The sequence below is a fragment of the Pipistrellus kuhlii genome, unplaced genomic scaffold (genome assembly GCF_014108245.1).
Source record: "Pipistrellus kuhlii isolate mPipKuh1 unplaced genomic scaffold, mPipKuh1.p scaffold_m20_p_6, whole genome shotgun sequence".
Lineage (NCBI taxonomy): Eukaryota > Metazoa > Chordata > Mammalia > Chiroptera > Vespertilionidae > Pipistrellus > Pipistrellus kuhlii.
This window is the reverse complement of record NW_023425562.1, coordinates 75,819,911-75,843,024: the sequence shown is the minus strand read 5'-3', so window position 1 is coordinate 75,843,024 and position 23,114 is coordinate 75,819,911. Positions and strand designations below refer to the sequence as shown.

General features: G+C 53.1%; 1 protein-coding gene across 7 annotated transcripts in view; it reads left to right on the top strand.

Annotated features, from left to right (window-relative positions):
* Positions 1-23,114, top strand: part of NFATC2 (nuclear factor of activated T cells 2) — a 152,049-nt gene that overhangs the window by 87,358 nt on the left and 41,577 nt on the right. For all 7 annotated transcript variants that reach the window (XM_036418799.2, XM_036418800.2, XM_036418801.2 and 4 more), the window contains exon 6: positions 5,946-6,086. In XM_036418799.2, coding sequence (XP_036274692.1) covers positions 5,946-6,086 — 141 coding nt within the window. The remainder of the gene's footprint in view (positions 1-5,945; positions 6,087-23,114) is intronic.

Below are 23,114 nucleotides of genomic sequence, written 5' to 3'. Positions count from 1 at the left end.
CTTTGCCCCTGGGCTCTCTCAGGATGCCAGGCCTCCCCCGGAGGAGGTCCCCTTGTCCTCAGGTGGCCTTTCAAGTGAGGAACTTGGCTCTCAAGCAAATGTGGGTAATAAGTCACCTGGAAAGATTGTTCAAATGCAATCGCCAGTGTCCAGCCTTGTCTAGGAGATTGGAGAGCAGTGGGTCAGCGAGTGGCCCGGGGCCCGCTGTTCACTGAGTGCCTCCCCAGTCGGGCGATTCTGCTGCCGGCGGCCTGGGAACCTCACTTTGAGAAAGGCTAACCATCGGGGCCAAGAAACCGGGTTATGGTTTGGGATCCACCGAGACCAACGGTAACGAGCGCTGTCATATGTGAGAACACGTGGATGTGGTCAGCACCTGTTTGGTGAGCACAGCATAAGACAACAACACCTAGCCAGTGCCAACCACAAAGAAACTGCCCAAGAAATGATGGTGTGCGGTCTGGTGGGGCTTGTTGGCCTCTTTTCTCTGTGCTGTACGTTACATCCTATGACAGTCTCCCTTTTCATCCTGACCACAGCCTGTGGGATGGGTCAGTTAACAATCCCCTCCTTCAGATGGGCACACTGAGGGTGAGGGTTGGGAAGGACCATCCAAGATCACGTCGTGGGGACCTGAGTGGGACTGAGTTGGGTCCCACACAACCGCTTCCGCCCTGGTGGGAGCTGCCCCTCGATGCGGGGAGCTCTGAGCCCCTCTTTTCTGTCTGCAAAAGGGCACTAATCGCGGTTTCCTTGATTAAGGGTTTAAAAGGATCCCAGGTGGGCAAACGTCTTGAAAATGAGCAAGAAAGAGGCATTTTGAAAGTTAATGAGAGTAAAGACTGCTTTCTTGAGGAGTAACTGTGTTTTTGGTCTCACATCACCTCTGTGTATTTTTAATTGTAGTAAAACACATATATATCACAACATTTACCATTTTAACCAATTTAAAACGGGAGTTCAGCCGAAACTGGTTTGGCCCAGTGGATAGAGCATCGGCCTGCGGACTCAAGAGTCCCAGGTTTGATTCTAGTCAAGGGCATGTACATTGGTTGCAGGCACATCCCCTGTGTGGGGTGTGCAGGAGGCAGCTGGTCGATGTTTCTCTCATTGATGTTTCTAACTCTCTATCCCTCTCCTTTCCTCTCGGTAAAAAAATCAATACCATATATTTTTTAAAAATTGGAGTTCAGTGGCATTGAGTACATTCACAGTGTTGCACGGCTGCCACCATGATCTGGTTCCACGACCTTTTTACGACCCCCCCAAAAAACCCCGCACCCATTGGCAGACACTCCCCAGCCCCGGCACCCACCAGTTTCTGTCCCTATGGATTTGCCTCTTCCGAACATTTCATACAAATGGGACCAGCTAGTATGTGTCCTTTTGTGTCTGGCTCCTGCAGTTCAGCATAATGTTTTCAAGATTCATCCATGCTGCAGCCTGTATCAGTACTTCATTCCGTTTTATGGCTGAGTAATATTTGTGTACAATAGACCACATTTTGCTTATCCATTCATCCATTAATGGACATTTGGGTTATTGGTATTAAATATTTTGCCAATTACATGCTAATCACGTCCACATGTTTATACTACTAGTAGGAGGACCCAAGAGGACTGGCATTGGCGGGATTTTATTTATTGTCATTTTCTCTATGATATCTTTATTTTTTAATATATTTTTATTAATTTCAGAGAGGAAGGGAGAGGGAGAGAGAGATGGAAACATCAATGAAGAGAGAGAATCATAGATTGGCTGCTGCCTGCATGCACCCCCCTTGGGGATGGAGCCCGAAATCCGGTCATGTATCCTAACCAGGAATCAAACCATGACCTTCTGGTTCATAGGTCGACAGTCAACCACTGAGCCATGCCGGTTGGGCTATGATATCTTTATTTTATCCTCATTCTCAAAAATATATTATCTGGGTCCACAATGGATATTTTCTCTCGATATTATGCCTTCCAATATTATAATGTTTTCTTTTTTATTATAGTTGTCATGCAATGTTATATTAGTTTCAGGTACAATATGATTCAACCTTTATGTTCCTTACCATGTGATCACAATAAGTCTAGTAACATCTGTCACCAGGCAAAGTTGTTATAGTAATACTAGTGGCCCAGTGCACAAAATTCATGCACTCAGGGGGGCGGTCCCCCAGCCTGGCCTGTGCCCTGTCACACTGCGGGAGCCCTGCGAACCATTGCCCCAAAGAGGTAGGTCTCCGCAAGCCGCACGTCTCCTGGTCCAGTGCCAGGAGCGGGACGTCAGCCTCACGAAAGTCCCTATGCTGCAAGTCACCGCCCACCCACTTCTGCCGGGCATGCAGCCTCCTGCTGTTTGGTTGTTACGAGTGAGGGCGTCATAGCCATTTGCATATGAGCTCTTTATTATATAGATTGCCTCTTTTCTCTGTGCTATACATTACCTCCTGTGACTGTTTTCCCCCGTGATTTTTTATTTTATTTTATAACTGGAGATTTGACCCTTATTCCCCTTCACTTTTATCCCTTGTCCCCTTCACCTGTCCTCTGGCAACCTGTTAAGTTTTCACAGAGAAGGCATCATGACTAAAGAGGTGTTGGGACAGGCCCAGGGTCACAGGGCAGGGAGTTGGCAGAGGCAGGACTGGAGACCATGCCTTTCGGACCCCAGGCTCAAGCGGCAGGCACCAGGCATTCTCCCGTGGCTGCTGGGGCCTTGCCTTACCCTGCGGGGACGGCGCCTCATGTCAAACCTGGGGGCCCACGGGAACATCAAGGATTGTGTTTAAAAAATTATGCTGGGGTCCTCCCCTCAGACCCTTGAGGTCAGGATCTCTAGAACAACGGTTTTCAACCGGGGACGATTTGGGCTGCCTTCTCCCCAAGACACCCAGCCCTGCTCAGGGGCCATTCCGGTTGTCCACGGGAAGGGGTGCTGCTGGCACCTAGTGGGTGGAGGCCAGGGATGCTGCTGGGCCCCCACCCACAGCGTGATGCAGCCCATGTCCGTGCCCAGGTGGAGAACCGGCTCAGGAATCAGGCCCGGCGTGTCCGCGTTGCTAAAGCTCCCCAGCTGACCCTCAGGTGCAGCAGAGCCCAGCGGTGCTTCTCGAACTCGATGGAACCCGAGCACCACCTGGGGGCCTGGCTAAGCTGCAGATTTGGGTTTAGTAGGCCTGAGGTGGGGCCCGAGGTTCAGCATTTCTAACAGGCACCCTGGGGTGCTGGCACTCCGGGCCACACGTGGAGATGCTAGCCTGCAGTACCGCTAAAAGCTACATTTTCCTGAAAAAATGGTGGTTTCCCTTCCGGTAAGGAGAAGGGATGGGAAGGGCCAATTTGGCCAAGAGGGAATCGGTTGGTTGCTCAAAACGGAGACGCTGAGGGGAGCGGCAGAGAGCCTGCTTTGGGAAACGGACCTGTCGTGTTCACAGCAATACACTGTGATTCACAGAGCAGCTGGCCCGCCAGCCGCCCGCCCCGCTCAGCCCTCATGGTCACGGCCAGTCCCCGGCCCGGCTGGCTGGGAGCCCCTGGTCAGCTTGTCCAGTAGCAGTGACTCAGGCTTTCCACCTGCAGAACGGGGCAGATGGCTCTTCCCACCTCCCCACCCGTCCCTGGGGCCGCGGCTCCCAGCTGGGCCGCCACCCTCTCCCCCTTCCCCCCCATGCATCAAAGGCTGAACTTAAAAGCTGGGACCATTTTTCCAGGCGATGTGGCTGCTGGTTCTTTCACTGCCAATAAACCTCCATGTGTAGCCGCTCAATTAGGAAGTCGTACAAGACGCGTATATTGAAAGAAGGGATTAATAACCCGGCCCATGTGGGAGACATTAGCTTCTGTGGACGGGCCTTTTGGATACACTAGTTCACTCCGAGCTGGCAGCCCCCGGAGCAGCGCTGGCCGGCCGGGCCCTAGGAGCAGAGAGCCTGGGCCGAGCGGGATGGGGAGACAGACCGTCAGGGGAGCACGGTGTGTCCTCGGGCTGCACTTGGAGAGAGAAGTGTCTGGGAGCATCTGTCTGGTCCACACCAGATTTCTTAAGTGTTGCCAAGTGCGTGGTTGCTCCCGGAGGAGCCGGCTCTAGGGTAGCTCTGGGCAGAGGGAGGGGACGCTCGCCACCTGGAGGCTCAGGCCGGCCAGGAGGGGAGGGTTCGGTTTGGGCCTCTGGCCTCACACGGCTGCTGCCCCGGCTCCCGGATGGGGAGGTCCGTGGGCCCCTGGCACGGAAAGGACTGGCCCTCCGCCCAGTTCCCGGGCTCCGGGAGGCAGGCCAGGAGCTCCGGCTGACTCACCGAGGAGAGGACCGGCCTCCTGGACCCACGCACGCTGCCAAGGCGAGGCCTAAGCAGGCGGCCCCTGGTGCTGCTGGGACCCGGCTCTCACCGGCCCTGGGAAGGGGGCTGGGGAGGGTCTCCATCCTCACTGCAGCAGAGACAGAGGCAGAGCCTGGCTGGCGTGGCCAAGGGAGGGTTGGCGCTGGGCTCGGCAGCTCTGGGGGTTCCCACTGAGCTCTGCCACGTAGCCTTGGCCACGTGGCGACCTGACTCCTCTTAGCTTTAATTTTCCCCCAGTCAAGTGTGCATGATTTTAATACTTCCTTCCTCAGAAGGCTGCTGTGAGCATTCAAGTATATCATTGCAGTAAAGTGCTCAGTGCGGGCCTGCCCATTTTTCCTCCTCCGTTATTGTACACATGGACGCTTAGATGTGAGAAAGGCACAATGTATTGATATATTTATTCCTATTCATCTGTCCACCTGTCCATCTGTCCTTCCATCCATCCAGCCACCCACCCGTCTACCTGTCCCTCCCTCTCCCCCTCCCAAGCACCACCTACTAAGTCCTAGCACTGTCTCCAGCCTCGGGCTTACATCACACACAAAGGCTTACAGTCTGGGGGGGTTGGGGGCGGGGCAGAGAAAAACCTGCACCAATAAAGCCACAGGTCGTGTCTCTGTAAGTGGAAAGTTCTTTGGAGAAAAACAAAGCAGGGTAAAAGCAGGACAAAGGCACGAGAGGGAGAGACAGACAGATGAGTTGGACAGAGGACCTGCTATAACTGCGAGGGAGGAGGGTGGCGGGGCGGGGTGAAGAGGCCTCGCCGAGGTGGTGAGATCTGAATGGGAACCTGCAGGAAGTGAGGAGGGAACCCTGTCAGTCATCAGGGCAGAACCTGCCAGAGAGAGGGGCACTCCAAAGTGCAGATGCCCCAAGACATGAGTGTGCTGAGTGCCTCTGAGAGACAGAACCTTCCAGAGTAAGGCTGGGGCAGCACGAGCAAGGGGGAGTCAGTTGTAGGGAGTGAGGTCAGGGAGATGGAGGGGCAGATCAGGGATGCCTTCCAGAGGATGTCTGGGATTGCTAATGAATTTTGCAGCGAATAGAATATCTAAACCCTCAGAAACCAGGTCCTAACGTGTCACATGTGTCCTCTGAAGGTCAAGTGCAGAAAAAAAAGCACATTCCAGCAAAGGAAGTCTCAAGGAACAGTTGATTTGCCTATCGTATATAATGAAGAGTTAACACGCTAATTAGACTGGATAGCAGAACCACTGTCCAGATGACCTTCCCAACGAAGCCAGGGCTGCGAGGGGCTGCGAGGGCCAGCCGAGGCAGCTGGGGCTGCAAGGGTAGAGCCCTTTGCATGAATTTCATGCATCGGGCCTCTAGTCCTTTCATAAAAATACAGTAATCAAATTCTCATTTGCCTTTCCCGACCCTTGATCCAGGAAAAGAAAATGTGTTGTTAGGAGAAAATTCATCCAAATGACTTGGACACATTTACGAGAACATGACGTGTGCTGTCAGGTTTACTTACAGGGGTGGTGATGGCTCCACATTTAGACATGACGACAGGTGAAAAGGTGGGCAGAGCGTGTCCCAGCTCATGGCCGCGAAATCAGAAAGCCTTGCTCGAGTGTCCTCACAGTGGCTTCTTGTCTTCTGTCCGCAGCCCAGCGGTCCGCCCACGAGCTGCCCATGGTGGAGAGACAAGACATCGACAGCTGCCTGGTGTACGGGGGCCAGCAGATGATCCTCACGGGCCAGAACTTCACGGCCGAGTCCAAGGTTGTGTTCACGGAGAAGACCACAGGTAGGGCCCTCTCAGCTCGTGCGTGTCCCCTGGCCATGTGGAAGCCACCACCTTCTGGTTCTAAGCAGCATTAACTGGGGGTGGATATCATCCTATCGATGCGCATATTCTGCCCCTTTTCCTCGCCCTGATGTTTCCCAGGTCTAGTGAATTTGATGGTGACACGGTTCAGCATTGTGTGAATGTGCCATAACGTGTGTAGGCTGATCCTGGGTGATTTCATTAAACAAGAAGGCTGTCCTCTGCCAATCCCAACACTTTAAAAAAAAAAAAATTGTTTTTTGTTTTTGTTTTTTTTCCTCATAGGAAGATATACTTTTTCAACTTCTTACCATTATCCAGAAGGGAGGCCAGACAGCACTGTGATCCGTGTGCCTGTTCTGGGCCTGGGTATCCTCGGTTCCCATCTGGCTCCGCTACTTGCTTGCTGTGTGATCTTAGGCACGTTACCTAACCTCTCTGTGCCTCCGCTTCCTTATGTATGAAATGATAGTAACAGAGGGTTGTCACAGGGTTAAATGAGTTACTACACGTCGAGTAATTATAACAGCACCAGGTATATCGTAAGCCGATCAACATTGGCTACTTAGGTTTAATTATAAATCGAGTTGCGATTAGTCCTCTTATACTTTTAAGATTAATCTTTTTGACACAAATATCCATGTGCTTCTTGTTTATTTAGGGTGTATTCCCAGCAGTGGAATTCAGGAGAGTCCTTTCGAGGATGTTAAATGCAGATTGCTAAGTTACCTTCCAGAAATGTACACATTGAAACTCCCACCAGTACCACCTCAGACGAGTTTCCCCCCTCCCAGCAGTGTCATTTAAGAAAGTTAAAACAATGCACTGAATTGGTACTTCTTCTTATTTTGCATTCCTCCGCTCTGAGAAGTTTAATGTTTCTGTTTACTGGCCGTGTTGAAGTCTTTCTTGCGTGCATGGCCTGGTAATGAGTTTTGTCCCTGAGGCCGAGGCAAAGAGAAAAGGATTGGAAGCAGGAAAAGCATCAGTTTATGCGGTTATTGGGCAGTTGTGGGTGACAGACCTCGTTCTTTTCTTGTGATGGACATGATTTCCGTAGGTTAATTAAAAGGGGTGTCGGTGTCTGTTTCTTGGTGTATGGCCTTTCGGATGATGCAGAGACTACAGCAGGCAGGCTGTTGTGGACTTGGGCACCGCCCAGCACCTCCTCTGGGGACTGCCCTTCAGCCTGGATGCATCATGGATCTGTGTGTGTCATGAAGACACTGCTGGCAGGAAAGGCCGAGTGTCTGGGGGAGGCGAACTGCTTCCCTCTTCACACAAAGCTTCCTCTTGGGATGGGCCCTGGGGATGGGCCCTGGGGATGGGCGGGTTTGGGAGTGGACTAGAAGGCTCGCGGTGGGTCAGTGGTGGGGCAGTGAGGGGTTAGGAATGCAGGCATTGAAATGGATGCATTGCTTTCTATTATGTGTTGTTCAACACTGTACTTATTCCCATTTTATCGGGCATTAGGCTGCTTCCAACTCCGCGCTGTTATAGGTAGCTCGGTGATGAGCATCTTCTCCGTTCAATTTGTCACTTAGATGGGAACTCGCTCTATAGCCAGCCTGCTGGTGTTCAAAACCCTGCCCCGCTACTTTCTAGCTGTGTGACCTTGGGCAAGTTAGGCATCCTCTCTGGGCAACAGTTCCCTCCTCTGTATGAGGAGGATGGCAGTCCTACCTCATCGGCTGGTCTAGAGATGAGGAGTTTATCATGTTTGTGCCTATAAAATGCTTGGTAGATAGGAAGTGCATGATACGTTAGCTAGCGCTATTAGTTTTGCTTCTCTCCTATATGTGGGACAGTGGGTTTAAGAGGGCGTGCACTTTTTAAAGTGTCCTGGGGAGGCTTGTCTCTCAGGTGCTGGGAAAATGTAACACGTTTTCTGTAGCAAGACTTTGTAAGGCTCTGGTGAGTCAGAGGGCAAGCCAGTTTGCCAAAGTAGAGACCGTTTAACCTGGGAAACTGCTTTGATCAGCAGGCAGAGGCCAGAACTCAGAGGTCTTCCAGCGCCAGGTACAGGCATAAGCTTGCTCTGGTCTGCACCTGGGCAAGGTAATAGGGAGCCATGCTGGGCTCTTGAGCAGGAGAGACTATGAGATCAGCCTCTTCGGATTTGATGCACCTCCTGTCACAGGTGCCATGCTGCTGGCCTTCTGCTGGCTTTCCCAAGAAGTGCATGGCTTCACAATGCCTTATGATGGAGGGAAAATGCTAATAACATGCAGATGTCTTGTCATCGGCGTCCTGGTTGGCAGTTCCCGAGGGGGGCCGGTGGAACCAGGTAGGGATGACTCGGATGCCAGGTCCTGTGAGTTCCCACGGGGTTAGGGGCCAGCCAGTGTTGAGTTGTCCAGGAGCTCGTGTTCTCATGCAGCTACCCAAGGAGACCAGTAGTGTTTGATGAGTGAGGGAGTGAATGTTATTTACTCTCCGGCTTTCCTTCTCCTGGCCTTGGAGGAAATCTCACAGTTTGCCTCCTAACTGGAGGAAAACTCAGAGCCCGCTGCATGTTCTGAGAAGAGTAATAGTGACAGCTCCCTGTGACTGAGCCCATCTGTGGGCAGGCCCTTCGCCTGCCACTCTCCCCCCCATGCTGTCCCCTCTAACCCAGCACCTGTGTGTGTGTGTGGGGGGGGGGGGGGGGGGGGCAGACGGCAGAGAAGTCAGGGGGCTCACCTGAGATCGTACCCAATGTTGTCCAGTTTTTCTACCTTCCTGGGCCTCAACTTCTGTCTCTGTAAAATGGGGTAGTAACAGTCCCTTCCTCCTAGAGTTAATTGCAGAAATGAACAGGTTGTGCCCAGTGCACAGGGAGCGCTCATTGAATGACTGCTAATACATTATGGTCTGTCCAGTGTTATCATAGCTCAGTCCATACACAGGGTTTATTCGACACACACTGCCCTCGGCGTTGGCCTTAGCTGGGCAGCTGTGGGGGGCTGTGTGCTGTAGGGGTTACTGGCACAGACTCTGAGGTCAGACGGCCTAGGTTCAAATCCATGATCTAAATTTAGTAGCTTTGGCATCCCGGGTAAGTCGCTTCACCTCTCTGAGCCAGTATTTCCTCTTTTGTAAAATAGAGAGGATTTACTTCTCTTGAGAGATGAGGAGATTAAATGAGATCATAGAGCTTGGCACGTTGTAGATGCTTATTAAATGTTAGCTTCTATTATTATCATTATATTTAGTTGCTGGAAGGACAGAAGGTAAGATTTTTAGCTCATGGGACTGAGAGACATTGAAAAACCATAATAAGTAATAATCAACTATGTACCAGGCCTTGTCCTAAGCAATATATATATTAACTAATCCGATTCCTCATGATAGTCCTACACAGTAGCCACTGCTCTCCCAATTTTACTAATGAGAAGCTGAGCACAGAGGGGTTAAGTCACTTAGTGACGATACACAGCTGTTGAATGGCAGTGTTGGGTGTGACCCTAGCCAGCCTGGCTCCAGAGTCTGTACCCTTAACGTTAGCTGTTCTGCTCTGAAAAAGCTTAGAGCTGGGTTAATTTGGCTGAAGACCTTCTAGCTGCTCTGAGCTGCTGACTTGGGCCATTTTGTGGTGAAATCAAGCTCTGACTTCTGCAGTGGGTCTCGGGCTGAGAGGATGCAGTTCGAACCCTTTCATGAAAGTCTAACGAAAGAATCCCGGGTGAATGTGCTTCCTGGATGGATGCCAGCAGACCCCGGGAGTGTCTGAGACCCCCCCTTCGCGCCTCCTCTGGGAGTGGTGGGCCTCCTGGCGGGATGCCTGGCTCTGGGTGGCTGGGACAGACAGGGGGCTTGTTGTGTGTTTGCAGGGACCTGCTTCTGTTCTTTTGACCCCAAGAACTCGCTTCCCAGCCTTGGGCTGCTTTCTGCAGGGGAATCCCTGTTGCTCAACTTCTTTTTTCCAAAACGCATCCCCGTTCCCATCTCCATGGACCAGCTTGGCTGGGAAGGCGCTGTGGGGCGGGGTGGAGTGGAACAGCTGAAGTTTTCCAAGGAAGGGGAACCCCAGCTGGCCCTCACATTAAGGGAAGGTGGCAGCCTCCTGGGCTAATCTTAGCCCCCACGCTGGGTCACCGCGATCTTTTTATAGCCGTGGGCCGAGGTGGAATCGGTGGTTTCCACGCCAGCACGATGACAAATTGGCGAACGGTGGGAAGGCAGAGGAGAGGGGCGGCCTGGTGTTCCTTAAGTTAGAAGCCTGGTGTTTTGGAAAAAGGCCTCTTATTTATAGCAGCGTGATTACTCTGATGATTAATATTTTATTACTAATTTTAATTATTTTCAGGGCTTCTCAGAGCCTGGCCCTCACTCATCACCTCCGATTTCAGCTTTTTCGACCTCCTCCACTGCTCTGCTTACTTGGCGGCCGCTGCACCGGCTTCCTTCTGTCCTCAAACAGCCCATGCTCGTTTCTGTCTCAGAACCTTTGCTTTTGCAAGCTCTTCTTAGAAGGTCCTGCCATCATTTCTTTATGAAGCTCGCCCTCCTCTTCCTTCATGCCCCCACCCCTCTTTGCCTATCTGCTCTGAAGCCAGTCACCCTCCCCTTTCTTTCCCCCTATCAGCTCCTGTCCCACTGTCCTGCTCTGTTTTCTCGGGGGCACTTAGCACTACTGAAATGATCTTTTTTTTAATTTTTAATATATTTTATTGATTTTTTTACAGAGAGGAAAAGAGAGGGATAGAGAGTTAGAAACAGCAATGAGAGAGAAGCATCGATCAGCTGCCTCTTGCACACCTCCTACTGGGGATGTGCCCGCAACCAAGGTACATGCCCTTGACTGGAATAGAACCTGGGACCCTTCAGTTCACAGGCTGACGCTCTATCCACTGAGCCACACAGGTTTCAGCCTGAAATGATCTTGTCTGTTCGTTCACTCATTTGTCATCTCCCTCGCTAGACTCTTAGTTCCTCGCGGGCAGGGACTTGGTGTTTGCTCTTGTGTCTGCAGCATCTGGAACAATCCCTGGCACACAGTAGGTGCTCACACATATTGCTGAATGAATGCGTCATCTCTTTTCCCTGTCACACCAGCCCTGAGAGGTGGGTGGACATTATCCCCATTTTACAGATGAGGTAACTGAAGGTCATTAGAGGTCATCAAGTCACAGGCCCCAGCTCAGCCCACAGCCGGAGACAGAGCTGGAATCCCAGGCAACATTTACCATCCACCCCCTGAGCGATCCCTCTCATCACTCCGGGAGGACCAGAGAAACCAGACAGAACCACCAGGTTATTTCCTCTTCACCATTCTCACCGCGGGCTGAGAAGCCTTTCTGTAGTCTCCGAAATTAAAAAAAAAAAATGTGTAACCTCACCGAAACCGTTTTTGGCTCAGTGGATAGAGCGTCAGCCTGAGGACTGAAAGGTCCCAGGTTCGATTCTGGTCAAGGCCATGTACCTGGGTTGCGGGCACATCCCCAGTAGGAGGTGTGCAAGAGGCAGCTGAACGATGATTCTCTCTCATCGATGTTTCTAACCCTCTATCCCTCTCTCTTCTTCTCTGTAAAACATCAATAAAATATATATATATTTTAAAAAAAGTGTAACCTTGCGGTCCAAGTTCACGCCAGGAGTCCAGGAGTTCACGTTCCCGACTCCAGCAGGTCACCCTGGCCCCCAGCCACCCAGGCCCCGGGCGGAGTCGGGGGTCCCAGCAAAACATTGCAAAACAGGAAAAAATCTAAGGACACACAAATAAAAGCGATGTGGCAGCGGAAACGGGGTTGCCATGGCTCTGGGCGACTCCCCGCGCCTGGGTGGGATCCAATGTTTTGGAAGCTTCCTCCACATGACACAGGGTTTTGGAATTTTTCAGCTGGTAAATCTCTCTTCATTCGGGCCCCCAGCCCCCGCCAAGTAGCTCCCTGGCGCTCCCTCCTGCGGGGGCGTAGGCTGGAAGCGTGCCTGTGCCGGCTTACTCAGCTTTGAAACTCAAATTGTTTGAAGGGAGCCCGTGTGTTGTTTTGCTGGACCGCGTTCTTGGAACGGGCGGGCGGCGGAGGCTCCATCACCTGTTGAGAGGGCAAACGGAGCTTTGAGAGAGGAGGCGTGGGCGGTGGAATCCCTCTTTCCCACTGAGTCATCGTATCCTGACATGAGTCATTTTATTACTTGGAGGTTCCCAAAGGTTGTATTTTGAGCTCCGTTTAATAAATAGAAGTGCATTTGCTTAAAATAAACTTTTTTTTTTTTTTTTGCTAAATTAAGGATTTTTCCACGCATTAGTGGTGTCCTGGGAAAACTGGAACCACCTTACAGAAGGCACCCCCTCCTTCCACCTGTGGGTCTCCCCGCAGGCCGGCCCGGCGGTGCCGCGCTTTCTGAAACAATAGACTTGGGATTGGGTTTCCCTCTGGGAAAGGTCAGACCCAGGCTGGGCCGGGCATGACTAAGACTCGCAGACCTTTGCCCTGGTGACTCACGTCTACAGTGTCATCGATCCCCCCCCTCCCTCCGCCGCTGGAGCCCACCACGTACAGCTGGCTGGGCTGCAGACAGAGGCCAGATCGCCGCTGAAGCCCCACGGGGGACAGAGAAAACGGTCTCGTTTTCAGAGAGCTGAAAGTCTGCCCAGACATCAGTCCATCGCATGTGAGAACAGACTTTGGAGGGAGAGAATCCCGCAGCTCGCTCTGTTTGGAAGCCTTTGAAAGAGGACACGGAGAGACGAGTCCCCTTGGGTCCTCGCCTTTCCACGGGCCATGGTGTAATCTGCCATTAGCAGGTTGGAATCCCCCGCCCCCCACCCGCCAAGTAAGTCATCATATCCACAAACTGGTTCACACCCTTTTCTGTGAGTGCTTCTCTGTTTCTGAGACTGTGTATGTCAGGGGCAAGCGAGCTGGCTTTGGGCTCAGGGGCAGACGTGGCTTGAAGCCTGGATCAGACTCCTGCTTTGGGACTCACATTCCCCGTCTCTAAAAGCGGGCTGGTTGGTGGTATTCTAGTGATGAAAGAAGATCAAGGGCTTCAAAGTGTCGAGCACATAGTAGGTGCTCAAAAAAAAAATGCCAGTGGACTCTCCATGCATCCCCCGGCAGCCCAGCTTCCTTGACAGAATCAGGAAGGGGGGTCCCGTTGGTTTCTTGTCTGGGAGGAGAGTTCTTCCCGGCACAAGTGAAGGCCATCTCACCGTCACCCGAGCTGTGGGGCTCCCGCCATCCTCGCCGGAGCTGGAGGGAGCGTGGCTGACGTCCTGCGCCCTGCCCCCCTGCTTTAGAGACGGGGAATCCGGCTCCCGGAGTGAGGGTGACCCACTTCCTGGGGCTGACGGCGCTGGTCAGTGGAGGGCTGGGCTCCCAGCGCGGCTGGCTGTGTAAAGCGGGGGGAGGCCACCGCTAGATGACGGCTCACCACCGAGAGGAGCGGCCTGAAAGGCGAGCTGACGTCCGGCCTCTCTGTAACGTGACCCCGGCGAGGCGATGCCCTTTTAGCCTGGCTCTGCTCGCTCGGCCCCAGGGCTTCCACCGTCACGCCCCAGATCGTTATTGGACGCCTACTGTGTGCGGGCGCGGCGCCAGGCCCGGGGAGGGATGGTGGACGTGTCCCCTGTCCTCGGGAGGTGCACAGTCTCAGTCTTGTTTATGACACGTCGCTTTGAGGTGGGGAGGGTGCTGTGAAGACCGTGAACCAGGTCATAGGTGCAACAGCAGGTCCGCGGTCGGGGGGGTGGGGGGGGGAACAGGCCATGCGGTTCCTTTCAGATCTCAGGCAAACGATGAGTCCCGTGAGTATGAGCATGTCCCGTGCAATGGCACGGAGCTTGGGATATCACTTGCAGTAAAATGGTATGCGCTGCATTCTGACATTCAATCCTGGATGCCCTGTATTTTTATTTGCTCAACGTGACAACTCTGTGGAGAGTGGTCAGGGGGGGCTTCCCGGAGGAGGCGGCTTTGGACAGAGAGGAGTCGGTGGCCTGTGGGAGAATGCCACAGGCAGGAGGAACCACCCAGTCCTAGGCCCCAAGGAGAGGGCGCGCTTGGAGCACCTGAGGAACCGAAAGCAGGCCAAGGTGGCCGGTGCGGTGTGAGGCCGCTGGAGGATCGGGTCTCGCCGGGGCCTAGAGGCGTGGCAAGGAGCTTGGGTTTAATTCCAAAAGCAAAAAGCAGGGGAGTGACATGGTCGAATTTATGCTTTAAAGATTGTTCTTGTAATCTAGATAAGGAATAGACTTGGCGGTGGGCGTGGGGGGGGGGGCGGAGAGACAAGTGGAAGCTGGGAGGTGAGTGAGCAGCCCCTGCAGTTGTCCTGTCCCCCATCTGCTCGGCTCATTAAGCCTGTGTGTCCAGGGAGCACACATGTTCCTGCTCGTGAGCAATGCAAAGCAGACCGAAACGTCTCCCACCAGCGTCACTCAGCCAGGTTTTAAGAGCCAGGACTGGGACACGTCACGCACAGTCTCCTGACCTGAACTGACGTTTTGATCTCCTCCCTTTTGCCTGGAGTCCAAGCAAGGGCCGACCCACTCTCCTCCTCCTGAAGGGCCCCTCGTTCCTCCGGTGAGCGCCCCCGTGGGCCCCCGGCTGATCGGGCCAATCACTGAGCCTCCAGACCCCAAGCCAACCGGCTGCCTCCCTACCCTCCTCTCCAACTGGGGGCTCCGGACCTGTCTGCAAGAGAAGCCACGGAACCGGCTGACGTGTCGGGGCCCCGGGTCCACACTCGAACACAGCTGTCCATCTGCCCTGCAGCCGAGGGGCATCGAAGGCTCTGATGCCCATTGAGCCAGGCATGTCACCCACCCCACGCTCTTCCTCGCCGGCTTGCTAAGTCTTCTCCAGGCCCAGCCTCTCTGCCCAGAGAAGTTGGCTCTTTCCCCTTCCCCTCTGAGTAAGACTTGGAAGGCCATTTTCGTTTTCACGCTGGCTGCCAGTCCCTCTCAGCTCAGGACGGGGGAAGTTTGCCCGGACATCTGCTGGGGAGACCGAAGTCGTCTGTTTCATCTCCGCCCAGAGCAGTAGATGCGTTCTTGCTCTCCTCAGGCCTCTCTGCTCTGGGCGGTTTCCGCAGAGGCTCAGACCCCAGTGTGGGGCGGGAGGCGGGCGTATACCGAACTCGGGCTGAGTTGCTCTGGCTGCATCTGATTCCTCTTCGGCATCCGCGTTCCAGGCTCTTTCCTGTAAGCCAGTTCCCAAATGGACCTTCAGTCAGGGCTCGGCGATGTCTCTTTGTGGGGTCTTTTTTGCCGGAGAGCTCAGCAGTCAGGCACTTCCCCAGCTCTGGCTGTGGGTCAAGCACTGGGGAGTCCTGAGATTGGTTTGTTTATTCTGACAGTGTTTGTTGAGCACCTATCATATGCTGGCTACACAGTGCTGGGGGTAAGGCAAAGAGGGAGACAGTTGCATGGCCCTGCCCTCAGGGAGCTTACCAGGGAGAGAGGTAGAAACCCAGCAGGCCGATAAAATGATGCCAGAGAGTGAGTGGCACAGATTATGACAGAGGATGGGGGACAGGCCAAGGGTCCTCCCTGAGCTGAACTTGAGGATGGGAAGGCCCTGGCCCTGGTGAGGACTGTAAAGAGCAAGCCTGGTTGGGGGAGGGGCAGGGAAGGCTAGTGTGGCTGGCGCTGAGTCGGGGAGGGAGGCTGAGGAGGGGACAGGGTCCCCTTCTCGGTCAAGGTGAGGAACCTTGAGTCATGTCTCTTTCTCATTCCGGTGGGACATGGGGTCTGCTTTTTGCTGGGGACCTTGAACTCAGGAAAGCTGGTGTGGCTGGTATTGTGGCCCCAACAGCCCGCATAGGGCCTGCTGTGCAGTAGGAGCGTAATGAGTGCTGGTGGCCCAGGCCCAGCCTCCGTCTAAGATCGTGTCCCCCGAGAGGTCCTGGGAAACAGGCAAGTCAACAGGCGATTGCAACATATTGTTTTCATAAGAGAAAAACTTTATTAAAAAAAAAAAAAACAACAACACCGGAAAAACACACACAAATGAAACCGCCCACAGCTCGGCCGCGCTGCTTGAATCCTGTGCAGGAAGACGTGAGGGTCTCCCCTCACCCATCCAGCCCCAGCCGCAGAGGGGTAACCGTACGAGCAGCGTAGACACAGGCTCCCTGGGCTGAAGCAGATATCGATATTTATAGACTCCTAGAGATGCATAGCGCTGCATACACTGCTCTGCAGCACTTACACATTCTGCCTTTTAATATAACAGCAACACGTTTCCAGGTCAGAAAATATGATCTCCCTTATTCTAAGTGAGGCCTGGTATTCCTTTACCTAACGCGCCTGCTGTTTCATACCAAGTACGGTGGGCCCGTAACTACTGCGGCCTGCCCCCCTTAGTGAACACGTGCTGTGGCCATTTTATCCATTTGCAATGAGAGACATCCCGCCATGAAATGAACAAGAGCCCGTGAGACCCACCAGGGCATGGGTCCGACAGCCAGCCATTCTTCGTCCCTAAAGGCGGGCCCACGGGAAACCCCACATTCTAAAATAGGGGTGTCGAACTCAATCAGAGAAGGGGCCAAAATCTAAAATCCAGCCTAAATCGCGGGCCGAATGGTTTACTGAACAGTCATAAACTGTCATTGTGATGGAAACGCAGTGGAGTGCAGTGATGACAGCGCGGTGCGGGCCACATTGCAAGGCCTGGCGGGACGGATTTGGCCCGCGGGCCTTGTGTTTGACACATGTGTTCTAAAACAACAGTGAGATGAGACCAGCACACACTACGGGCTGGGCGCTTTGCTAAGCATTTTACATACAATTTCTACTTGAATTCTTGCCAAACTCTTGGAAGTCAGTAAATCAACTTTATTATTTGTCTCTGGGGAAACTGAAGCACAGAGAGGTTACGCTACCACTCAGAGCCCACACAGCTAAATGGAGAGAACAGGACTTGAACTCAGACTGGAATGAAGATGAAAAGCCAGTATTTCAATAATCTGTTTCCCCTGGTCACAGTAATAATGTGTGCCAATGTCAGCTCAACATATATTTCCTGCTGGGTGTCTGTTATCTTGGGTTGACTCCTAGGAGATATAGGTACTATGATTTCCCCCGTATTTTAGATTAGAGGCAAAGAGAAGTGAAGTGTCTTAGCCAAAGTCACATGGTTAATTGGGGGCAAAACACGGGATTTGAAGCAGGTCTGTCTGCTCCAGAGTTGCTGACACACAGAAGGGAAGTCCGTTGTGACACAGAGAATGACCAGGGAGGGTCAGGGAGGGTCTGGGAGGCCCAGGGAGGGTCAGGGAGGCCCAGGGAGGGTCAGGGAGGGTCAGGGAGGGTCAGGGAAGGTCAGGGAGGCCCAAGGAGGGTCAGGGAGGCCCAGGGAGGCCCAAGGAGGGTCAGGGAGGCTCAGGGAGGGTGAGGGAGGGTCAGGGAGGCCCAGGGAGGCTTAGGGAGGCTCAGGGAGGCTCAGGGAGGGTGAGTGAGGGTCAGGGAGGCTCAGGGAGGCTCAGGAAGACCCAAAAAGGGTCAGGGAGGCCCAGGGAGGCTCAGGGAGGCTCAGGGAGGCTCAGGGAGAGTGAGGGAGGCTCAGGGAGGCTCAGGCAGGCTCAGGCAGGCCCAGGGAGGCTCAGGGAGGCTCAGGGAGGGTCAGGGAGGCTCAGGGAGGCTCAGGGAGGCTCAGGGAGGCCCAGGGAGGCCCAGGGAGGGTCAGGGAGGCATAGGGAGGCTCAGGGAGGCCCAGGGAGGGTCAGGGAGGCCCAGGGAGGACCTGGAGGCCCAGGGAGGCCCAGGGAGCGTCAGGGAGGCCCAGGGAGGCCCAAGGAGGCCCAGGGAGGCTCAGGGAGGGTCAGGGAAGGTCAGGGAGGCCCAGGGAGGCTCAGGGAGGGTGAGGGAGACTCAGGGAGGGTGAGGGAGGCTCAGGGAGGCTCAGGGAGGGTCAGGGAGGGTGAGGGAGGCTCAGGGAGGGTGAGGGAGGCTCAGGGAGGGTGAGGGAGGGTGAGGGAGGCTCAGGGAGGGTCAGGGAGGGTGAGGAAGGCTCAGGGAGGGTGAGGGAGGGTGAGGGAGGCTCAGGGAGGGTCAGGGAGGGTGAGGGAGGCTCAGGGAGGGTCAGGGAGGGTGAGGGAGGCTCAGGGAGGGTCAGGGAGGGTCAGGGAGGGTCTGGGAGGGTCTGGGAGGCTCAGGGAGGGTCAGGGAGGGTCTGGGAGGCTCAGGGGCTGGCGCTGAAGGCCGTGAGAACATGGACCAAGCAGGCATTTCCTCCAACTCCACTGTCGTCTTCTGACCTGGTCAGGAGCTCTGGGAGCAGGGCTGCGGGATGTGCTGTGGGCGGCCCACTGCAGAGGGCCTCCTGAGGAAGTGCTGCCTGGCAGGTCCTGTTTGCCCCGGCTGGAGCCCAGCGAGGGGTGGGTGGAAGGGAGGGGCTCTGAGGGGGTGGCGATGTAGGGGAGCCCTTCTGCAGGCCAGGCTGGGGGTCCTTGGTTTGGGGGCTGTGCAGCAGGATGGAACAATGTCTGAGACATGAGGCTCATCCTCAGCGAGGGAACCTGCAGGGGCCTAGGCAGCTTCCGAGCGAGGCTGCATGCGGTGTCACCTTTCCCTGTCTCTCTAAGGCCCCCTGAGGCCGGGCACACAGCTGTGGAGGTCAGGGCGGGGGTGCCACGGTCAAGTGGGCATTGCACACTGTTGGGAGAGGATGCCATGGTAAGTTCCCTGTGGGTGCCCAGAATGGGCAGATGGTCAGATTTTTTTTTGTCCAAGAACAAAATTTGCATTTTTCAGTGAAGTCTCCTTTTGAAATGGTACCAACTAATTAAAAAAAAAAACTTTTAAGCCACTTTACAGGCTGCAAAACTAGGGGTGAGGCCAGTTTGTTCTTTTAAAATTGTGGTAGCCTGACCATCTGGCTCAGTGGCTGAGCATCAACCTATGAACCAGGAGGTCACAGTTCCATTCCTGGTCAGGACACATACCCAGGTTGTGGGCTCGATCACCAGGAAGCAGCTGATCAACGATTCTCTCTCTTCATTGATGTTTCTCTCTCTCCCTCTCCCTTCCGCTCTGAAATCAATAAAAATGTGTATTTTTTTAAATTGTGGTAAAATACACATAATACACTATTGGACATTTTAACCATTGCTAAGTGTATAATTCAGAGGTATTAAGTACATTCACAATGTCGTGTAATTATCACCACTGTCTGCTCAGAACATTTTCATTGTTTGAAACAGAAGCTCTGCACCCATTGAACAGTAACTCTCCCTCTGCCCCCTCCCCCCGCCCCATCCCAAGGCCCAGGTAGCCTGTATTCTTCTCTCTGTGTCTGTGAAGTGGTCTATTTTGCGCATCTCATGTAAGTGGGACCATGTGTCTCTGTCCTTTGGTGCCTGGCTTATGTTACTGAGCGCAATGTTTCAAGGCCTATCGGTGTTGTAGCCTGTGTCAGAATTTCCTTCCCTTTTAAGGCTGAATAGTACTCCACTGCATGGTGGACCACGGCTTGTTTATCCATCCATCCGCTGCTGGGCACCTGGCCGTTGGCACCCACGGGCCTCTGCTTTCTTGGAAAGAGCTCTCGTGCCCTGGCCACGGCTTACATGGCGACTCATCTGACTTCGGTGATTTTCATTGTAATCGTGTTGACCGGTAGCTGAGGGCTGGGGCACACAAGGAGGTAGACATCCTCTGAGGACGTTCCAGACCATGGGGAGACAGTGAGAGTGGTGGTGGGGTGCCCAGGGTGCTCTTGAACCCTGAAGAGACCACAGCTGGGTCTTCCAGGAGGAGCCACCTGGGACGCCTGCCCACCTTTGTTAACCTGGCAGAGGAATCTGAAACCAGGTGAGGTTGGTGGGATAAGGAGTGCTGGCTCTAAAGCCAGGCTGCCTGGGCTCCACTTGGGCTTCTCCACCCATTGGCTGTGTGTTCTGGGGCCAGTGCCTCTACCTCTCTGTGCCTGAGTATCCTCACCTGCCAGATGGTGGTGGTGATCGGACCCGTGGCCCAGGGTTGTCGTGTGTATTCACCAAGTCTGTACCTATAAGGTGCTTCGAGTGATGTCACATGTAGCAAGTGCTGATAGGCAGTAGCTATTATTATTATTTTTTGGGGTGGGGGGAGGTGAGAATGGTTCCCATAGAGGCTGGGGCAGAGGAAGGCCCCAGGTTGTGCAGGGCGCTCATGACCACTGTGGGAGCTTGGATGGTGTCTGGAGGCACAGGGAACAGGGAAGGGCTTGAGGAGATGTGCACGCACCTTCATGATGGCCGTGACCCTGGAAAGATCCTGCCCACGCAGGCCCTCACTCCAGCTTCCCAGGAAGCCGTTCATCATCTTTCTGCTCAATAGCCTGGAGCCTCTCTCCCTGAAGCATCTTCGTCACTGAGCTCCTGTGCTAGGAGCTCCTTAGTCGGTGACAGCTGCCCCCTGCCTGCCTGTGGACGGCCTCTTCCTTCTCCAGGCCTCCCTAGCTCCAGCCGATGGTGCTGGGTGGCCAACTTCTAAGGGTGCTCTCAGACAGCTGCACTGGAATCTGTGATTGTTCGTGGGCGGAGTTTATTTATACACGCCCACCAGGCAAGGAGGAAAGGGTGACATCTAGGGAGAAGGGCTCTCTCCCATTTCTCTTGCATCCGTAGACCGTGAGAACTTTGCTCTCGGCGACACCCTGTTGTTCTGCATTGTCTGTTCTTGGTCTCACTAGCGTGAGTCAAGTCAGAGAACTAGGAGGGAGTGGAGGGGACAGAAGTTTTATGGAATACTTCCTGATCACTTTCCCATGAATTTTCATCCCAATTATGAGTCAAATTCATATGGATAATGAGCCTCACTGAAAGGTTCTGTTGGTGGCAGACTCAGTTCAGCCAATGAGAGGTGAAGAAGGGGGTGACATGCCGACAGCAGCACATGGTTCGTCTCCTTGCTGACGCCCTACCTGGTCTTCTGACACGGAGCTCACAGTGCCATGCGCGAACAAGGGTGCGCTCTCTGACAAGGACCCATGCCCAGCTTGCATCCACCGAGGGGGCACACCTGTCTCTGTTGGAGAACCTTTGACCTCTTATTGACAAAGGAATGAGGGTTTTTCTCTGACTGGTTCTGTCCGGGCTTTGCACATAGAAAGTATCATTTTTATGGCTTCAAACACCTTGATAGCCATCTATCGACCTTGCCGTGCTTCCTTCTGAGCAGTGGCTGAAGTTTCCTTCTGGCTTTTCCTTGGCCCATCAGCAGCCTTCAGCACTGCTGACACATGTGTTTGCTCAGACATGAGACGCTCACTAGGCACCTGCAGTCGTTGGGTGTTGCAGAGATGGCGATGATAGAAGTTGGTCCCTCCCACTGGGATCTTACGCATGAGTGAAAGTTGGTGCTGGAGCCACCCGCCCTCCTCCCTTTGGACACAAACCAATGGCTTCCCCCGGCGTTTCAGGAATTGCACCCAATAGAACCGCCAGGCCCACCAAGGCTTGCAGACTGCTGAGGGCCGAGGCTCTAGCTGGGCCATTGCTTGTTGTTAAGATCGTCTAGATTGCATTAGCTTTGGCAGCCATCACAAGACTCTTTATTAATTATTATTTTGGGGAACATGTTCTATACTACCAAGTTCAGCTAAGGCACGGACACCAGGTTTCTTTGGTTGAACTCTAAGAGGCCAAGATGATATGGGTTCAAAACTACTCTATCACAGATGTTAATAGCTGTGCTTTATAAGGGGGGCCTTAAGGATGCACCCGAAAGGCATACTGATAAGTAAAATAAGTCAGGAAGAGAAAGACAAAACTGCATGATTTTATCATTTTTGGAATCTTAAAAAAAAACAAAAACAATAAAAATCAAAACAAAAGAAAAACTCATAGATATAGAGAACAGATTAAGAGAGGGATGGGAGTTGGGAGGAGGGTAAAAGTAGGGTTCTGTTGTATGGTGATGGATAGTAACTGGACTTTTGGGGTGATCACTTTGTAGTGTATACAGATGTCGAATTATGGTGCACACTGAAATGTATAATTTTATAAGGGGGAAGGGTTTTTTTTTTGTTTGTTTTTTACCTAATGTTGGGACACGGCGCATACCCTTGTCCACCTTGGAGAATTATGCTTCACCTGAGCAGGTTAAAGGCTCTGAGAAGGCCTGCAAGAAAGAAACCCATTTGACTTTGACTTGGCACTTTCTAAATGCTCATTAGCTTGTAGAATTTGTTTCCCGTTCTCGTAAACCCATTTAATAATCCTCAGAGCCAGCGTTGCACAAAACACCCTGGGAACACGGGTGGAAATGATTTGTTGGAGCCAAACCCTGCCCAGCGGCCAATGTAGGTGGTCAGCGAAAGAGATCTATTATTTGCAAATGCAGAGTTTGGTTTGGCCTGGCTTCTTGGCCCCAAACCGGGGAGCTAGTGCTGAGCTTCAGGGGAGCGAGTTCACTATTGAGCAAACCGCTCATCGGCTGTTGCAATGAGCCGTGTGGGCTCCGGGCTGACTGTTGACTGAACGGTGGAGGGTGGGACCCTGTGTTTCCATTCTCTCCGGTGACTCATAAGCCAGGACATCTCAGGACAGACGGGGAGCCACCTGTGTGCGCAGACAGCCGGGAAGGGGTGTCCTGGGCAGCCAGTGGTGTGCAGTGGGCATTTTGGAATTAGTCTTTGGTGGAAGCATAGAGTATAATGTGTAATAATGCTACTTATATTTTGAAAGAATAAAAGATATATATGCATTCAGATGCGGAGAAATAGATAATGGTGATGGGATGGTAGGCAGTCCCCCCCACCTTATATTTTATTTGCGCCCAGTTTTCTTTCTTTTTTAAAAGATATTATTTTTTAAATATAGATTTTTATTGTATAATATATATTTTAAATCTATATAATAGTTTTAAATATATTTTTTATTGATTTAAGAGAGAGTAAGGGAGAAGGAGAGAGAGAAACATCAGTGATGATAGAGAATTATTGATTGGCTGCCTTCTGCACACCCCGTACTGGGGATCAAGCCTGCAGCCGGGGCATGTGCCCTTGATTGGACTCGAACCCAGGACCCTTCAGTCCACAGGCTGATGCTCCATCCACTGAGCCAAACTGGCTAGGCTGTTGCCCTATTTTCTAT